We start from the raw sequence: 6,195 nt of genomic DNA, 5'->3' as shown, positions 1-6,195 counted from the left end.
GAAATTCTTAGATCTACATTCAGTTACAACATTTTTTCCTTTGTAAGACTCACTCACCTTTACATTTTAAATTAAAAATAGGCTTTATTTCATCCTTTAATGGTCAGGATTAATTTTAATACATTTTTACATGTATTCATACATTTTCTTTTGTATTGTAAAATGTTACGGTTTCAGCCTTCTGGCTATTGGTTGCATTTTCTTTTTTGACAATAAATATACCTAATATATAAATATAATAATAATATATTGGTTTTGTTTTGTTTTATGTACAGTGTTTTCATGTTTTTAGTTCATCTTATTATTTTTAGTTAAGTTAAATTAGTAAGAGGGCAGTAATAATATTATTTATCAATTTCGCCAAAAGAGAATAAAAGTAAAATAATAGCATACCGACAAAGCAAATATAATACAAAGTAAAAACACGTTGTTAGTGTTTAGACAAACTGATTAAAATATAAAAATACAGATTCAGTGTACAATAAACGAAATAAAATTGAAACATGACAATTCAATATAACAACTCACCTCTATCTTTGATCCATCGTTGATCAGACTCGCCCACAGTAAATTGAAAACAGAACCCGTAACTTGTTATAACGGGCTTAAAATTGCTTAAATTGCACTCTTTGTTGTTAAACCGACACCTAGAATTCGTATATTTTGTGTTATTCTTAAGGCCAAATCAGAGAACATCATACGATGACGCCCGACAAAACGTCTTGACTCGTCGGCGCTGTCTGAGATGAATCCTGTCGTCATGAGAACTTTAAACATGTTTAATTTTCTCACGATTACGACTCGTCTTAAGTTAACGGTTTGTCCGGCCTCGTCGTACGACGCTGTCAGAGTTGGCCTTGGTATATTAAGACAAATAGGGTAGGTAATCTAGCATTTTAAGAGAAACAAATTGCAAAGATTTTTCTTTTTTAAATGATCACATAGTGATTCATTCACAAATGGTCACATAGTGATGAGGAGATAACAAATTAAGCATCACACCTCTGTCACTCGTCTTAGCTCAAATTAGATTAGATATGCAAATTAGGGTGAAATTACAGGGTTACCGTATCTCAAAATATTTTCACTGATTTATTCTGAAGGTATACATTTATATTTTCTCGAAAAAATGACCGGAAGTACGACATATGACTCTCGACTTCATTTCTCAATGTTTACATACATAATGTGACTAAAATGTCTGTACAGATTCTGTTTTGCTTTCAAATGACTCAGATACAGGTTTCCAATAGCCAGCGTAGGACCGCTTTGTAATTCCCAAAATAACACCTTTGTCACACACCTCTAAGTAGTATGCAAATCAGTAGTACAAATTAAATGAAATATGCAAATAAGGGGATAAAATTACAGTCGTCCCATCTAAAAAAAAAAAATTATGCTAGAGTGTTGATTTTTCACAGACGTATTCAGAATGTACTGTACATATTTCTATTTATTTACTACATTTTACAAAAAAGAATTCTCAAAATTGCAAATATAATGAAATTAAGATGTCTATAGAGACTTTGTTCTGGCTCAAATGAGTCGAATACAGATTTCTAAAAGCCAACATACTGTAGGACTGTATTAGGGTTAAATTATGTAATTTATGAGATGGAAAAACCGCTAATGCTAGAGAGTTGATTTTTTTCACAGATTTGTTTAGAATGCACATATTTGTATTTGCATTCTGAATAAATTAACTCTCTCTGAGATATAGTAACGCTGTAATTTCACCCTAATTTGCATATTTAAGCTAATTTGCATATCATCGGGATGATTGACAGAGGTATGGTGTGATGCTCAACTTTTTAATCTCCTCATCATATGTGCCCATTTAAAAAAGAAAAATCACTGTTTGCAATTTGATTCACTTTGGGCTTTTTTTTAATAGATAGATTGCCTAGCCTAAAAGATAAATAGTAAATTATAATTTTATTTTATATCATAAACCCCTTAAAATGCCTATGCTTTTCTATGGCAGTTTACACAATAATTGATTAAAAATTAAATTGCTTTTCTACAACCAATAAATTAAAGAAGTATGTAAGGTCCAATTTGGTAATTTTATATGTCCCTAGCAAGTCTAGGGAACAATTTGGATAGCATTTTGGGTTACAAGTAATATATATTCCGCGTGGCTAACTTTGGAGCTGGACCTTAGCCAGTTGTAGTTGAAAAGCCATGCTAGGTGGATTTATAGTATTACAATGAAGTAATAGCTATGTTCAGCTATAGTATACGGGCAATATAGGTCTTTATGTTCTAGTAAAAAGTAGTTAGCACAATCTTTGGTGAGTTTTAAGTTTATTGATGGATTTATAATGTATTTATGTTTATGGTGGTTGAGCCATTTGGGCCACACCTTAATTTGCTATTGGCTATATGTATACTTACCTGTTTATATTTAAAGTGTCTTTGGTTATGATCTAGCCTGAACTACTTGTGTTTAATTATATGAGACATTAACATTGTTTAATTTGTATAACATTACTTAATTATTATTTGCTATTGTCTTATTATTGAACTCATATAATAATAATAATCTGATTATTAATCAACATGATATATTACGGGAATAAATAAATAATTCGATTCATGTCTACTTACAGTACTATCATATCTTTAATTTCATGTGCGTTATTTGTAATAAATTCTGTGAGGTTGTCACTTGTCAAGTAGTTAGAACGATTGCCTGTAAACACAGTGTAATCCTGTGTGTCGGTTTCTGTAAGCCCAGACTCGGGAATCAATAAACGAAGTGAGTAAACTCCTTCATTAACGAAGTATAATATGCCACCATACTCTTTGGAAATTTTGTCAAAACTGAAAACAAATTAATATATCGTACATTAGTCAAACCCCGGTGGCTAAATGTGACATCAATTATTCACAACACAAAAAAATAAATAAGCAAAGTGCATGCATTAAACAAATAAACTTCAATCACTATTACTAAGTTTTCAAACCCGTATTCTCCTATTCCAAAATGTTGTATCTGCATTTTCGCCACCAGATTTGAATTTGTAAGGTTAGACCAGCAAATATCTTTATAGGAGCCTTAATACTCTCTTCCAACTTTTAATTTAGTTTTGGAAGAATTTAATGGTTTTTTTAAATGTTTGTTTTGCGATTGGTTATTCCTTAAAGTTCAACTTACTGTAGAACTGACAGATTTCTAACATAGTCCCAAATTGTTATCCACTAGCCTTGTTTTGGGATACTGTTGTATTTTTACTTACGCAAACATGTTTTTGTTGCAAATGGTGATTCCTGGAAATTCAAGCTGCTTTTCAATCCGATATTCAACTTTTGTATTAGTTGGTCGACTTATAAACTTGGTAACACATTTATAAAGCTGAAAATGTAGTCCAACAAAGGCACATCCAATAAGGAAAATCCAAACCAACCTAATCAAAATGATTGAAAAATATATATTCTTTTTTTATGTCAATACATTCCTATACATACCAGTAGACATTTTAAGCAGTAAAATTTATTTTCAATTTATTCAAGGATGCCTTTATAAATAGAAAGAAGGAAAAATTAAAATTAGAATAAAAAGAACAATACAAGATTACAATCAATGTCCTAGCAGCATGAAGAGTGAATTTCACTCTTGCCTAGTCCCAGTGAAAGGCAATTTCTATAGAAAATACTGAATTAACAGATATTCACCAATGAGAATTTAACGTGAGATGAACTCACACAAGACAAAAAAAAGTATTAACAGATAATTTTAAATTACTTAATTTAATGAATTTTACTTAGCTTATTGCTAAATCAAAGTTTTTTCCATACGAAATTTGCTATAATTATTTTATTTTTCTAAGGTTACATATTCGCTTAAAAGTATGATGCTTTATGTGGCACGCGTTTTTATAATTTGCCTCTTGTAATAAATTATTATGTTTAGTTTCTTAAACTGAATGATGTACAAATAGATTAAAATTATTGGAAACTTAAAAATCTATGCGGTTTTTTTATTTCTTATATAAAAGTTAAGTACCTTTAGTTATTGCATGCCTTACCTTCTAACATTAGATGTTCCTTTGATTAGGTGTTTTACCCCATGGAAATTTGTATTGTCACCAAACTCATTGACATTATTTTTCCAAAGATTACCCGCAGAATTCACCTGCGTATCCATTGCCAGTCTAAATTCAAGTTAAGTAGTAGAATCAGCAACCTAAATGACGTTTATTAAATCAATATCGGCAGAGGTTTAATGTAAATATAATTATAACTTGACAGGAGCCTGTAAAAGTGTGATATTTGTTTCCATAGTCGTTTCCCATTCAGCGCTGTCTTGGGTTTGTTGTGAAAACCAACAATCTATTTGATTTCGCAAACGTTTCCATATTGATTATATTAATTGATTCTGAATACAATGGCTCTTGTTGACATTGTAAAATGATTATCTCATCGTCTCAACTAAATTGATGTATTCAACGGTTGATTATTACAATATTCCTACTGTATTATGTCAAGACACATAATATAAGAAATGAACACAGTACATCTGAAGCGATTGCTTCTTATAGTTAGGGAATTTGGACAATTATTACAATATTTTTTTTTATTGAAATAAATTTAGCAAATTCATTGGGTTTAACTGGGGTTAATTAATTAGTAACTTTTAGATTTTCACGTCGAATATGTCAACTGCTAGGTAACTGGCACGTCGACTGGAAAATGTGAGCACCTTTTCAGTAGAATGTTGGCCTTCGCTTTCTGACATGAGAGTACGAGTGGACGTATGAACAAAAATGTGTTTGACTGTGTTTGACATCAATTATTAGGCATATTCACGGTGTAAACTGTCCCGCGTATATTTACCCGGTTGGTTGCTATCCTCGCTCATTATTGTATTTAATTTATATAAAAAAGAAAAGATACTGAGTTTGTTTATTTATTGGTTCTATAAAATAAAGCCTGATTAGGCCTATTTGTTATTTATTTTTTAAGAATAAGGTGTCTCTTCATGCGTGAGAGGGCGATATTTCGATTAATCTACAACATTTACACGGGTTGGTGTTTTGCAGTGTAAATGCGTGCAACCCATTTCATTCCCTGGTTAATGAATCAGGTGTGAAATTGAAATTTATCCGGACACGACACGGGTATAAAATGGATATTACCCGAGTAGTTCAGCGATCGGGGTAACTTTTTACGTCGTTAACACCGGTCCCGTGTACGACTCGGGTTATACAATTACGGATCAACTCCGAATTTTTGCTGGCGGTGTAAAGACAGTATGACTTAAACAATAAAATCTTAACATCAATGTATCATTTACATAGATGCATAGAGAATAACAAACATAGAGACTTACCTCTGATGCATAATGATCGATAAAATAAAAAGCAATATCAATCATGCATCATAGGTAATTCTCTATGCATGTAATTATCTATGCATCTATGTAAATAATCTATCTCTATAAGTATCATTACTAATTACAAAATTACCATCAAGTTTTCTACTCTTGAGACAGTCAAATAGATTTCTTAGAATTGTATAACACATCAAATCCATTAGCAACGTATTTAAACTATCAAAAAATATTAGTTTTATCAAAGACAGCATAAATTGTTATCCTATAGTTCTAAAATTCCCAAATCAGGGAAGAATGACATCTTTAAACAACTCCATAGTTTAAAACACCAATATTGAACAGCTGAATGTTCTCTAACTCTAAAACATCAATTTTAATTTTTAAATACTTTACATATTTATAAGAAATATATAGCAGGTCTAAAAATAGTATGAATAAAATATGATATAACTTCACAGACTTTTGAACATAATTATTAAAAAACCTGCCATAAAAATACTATTAATTAAAATGACTAGAGGGTGAGCTCGTTTCGCTCGCTCCCACACTAGGAAGTGTAGACGATGACGTTCTCGGAATGATACTGACTCGGGTAAAAAGGTTCTGACTTGGACGTTTTCTGTCTGTTACCATTATTGAAAGGCTTGATATTCGTAAAACTAAACCTATTCTCTTTCACAGTGTCTTAGATGATTAAAAACATTTTAAAGTATAGTGTTTATTGTTTGGTAGGGCCCTTGTAGGGCGGAGGTGGGGAGGCGGAGTTCATTTGAGGAAGGTGCTTAATCGATGGATACGTTTAATTTTTTAGTTTTAATGTTTTTATGTTTAATAATATGGTAACTTTTATAATCAAA

The 6,195-nt window shown here is 31.1% G+C and overlaps 1 protein-coding gene across 1 annotated transcript; it reads right to left on the bottom strand.

Annotated features, from left to right (window-relative positions):
- Nucleotides 1–2,606: 2,606 nt before the first annotated feature.
- Nucleotides 2,607–4,150, bottom strand: LOC144850536 (bile acid-sensitive ion channel-like). Its single transcript, XM_078707822.1, has 3 exons — nt 4,032–4,150; nt 3,243–3,410; nt 2,607–2,826 (listed from the first exon to the last, which is right to left on the bottom strand). Exons 1-3 carry the CDS (start codon nt 4,148–4,150, stop codon nt 2,607–2,609), a joined length of 507 nt encoding a protein of 168 aa, XP_078563948.1.
- Nucleotides 4,151–6,195: the final 2,045 nt, after the last annotated feature.

Source organism: Antedon bifida, chromosome 8, assembly GCF_963402885.1.
Source record: "Antedon bifida chromosome 8, ecAntBifi1.1, whole genome shotgun sequence".
NCBI lineage: Eukaryota > Metazoa > Echinodermata > Crinoidea > Comatulida > Antedonidae > Antedon > Antedon bifida.
This window is presented reverse-complemented; position numbering and strand designations above follow the sequence as displayed.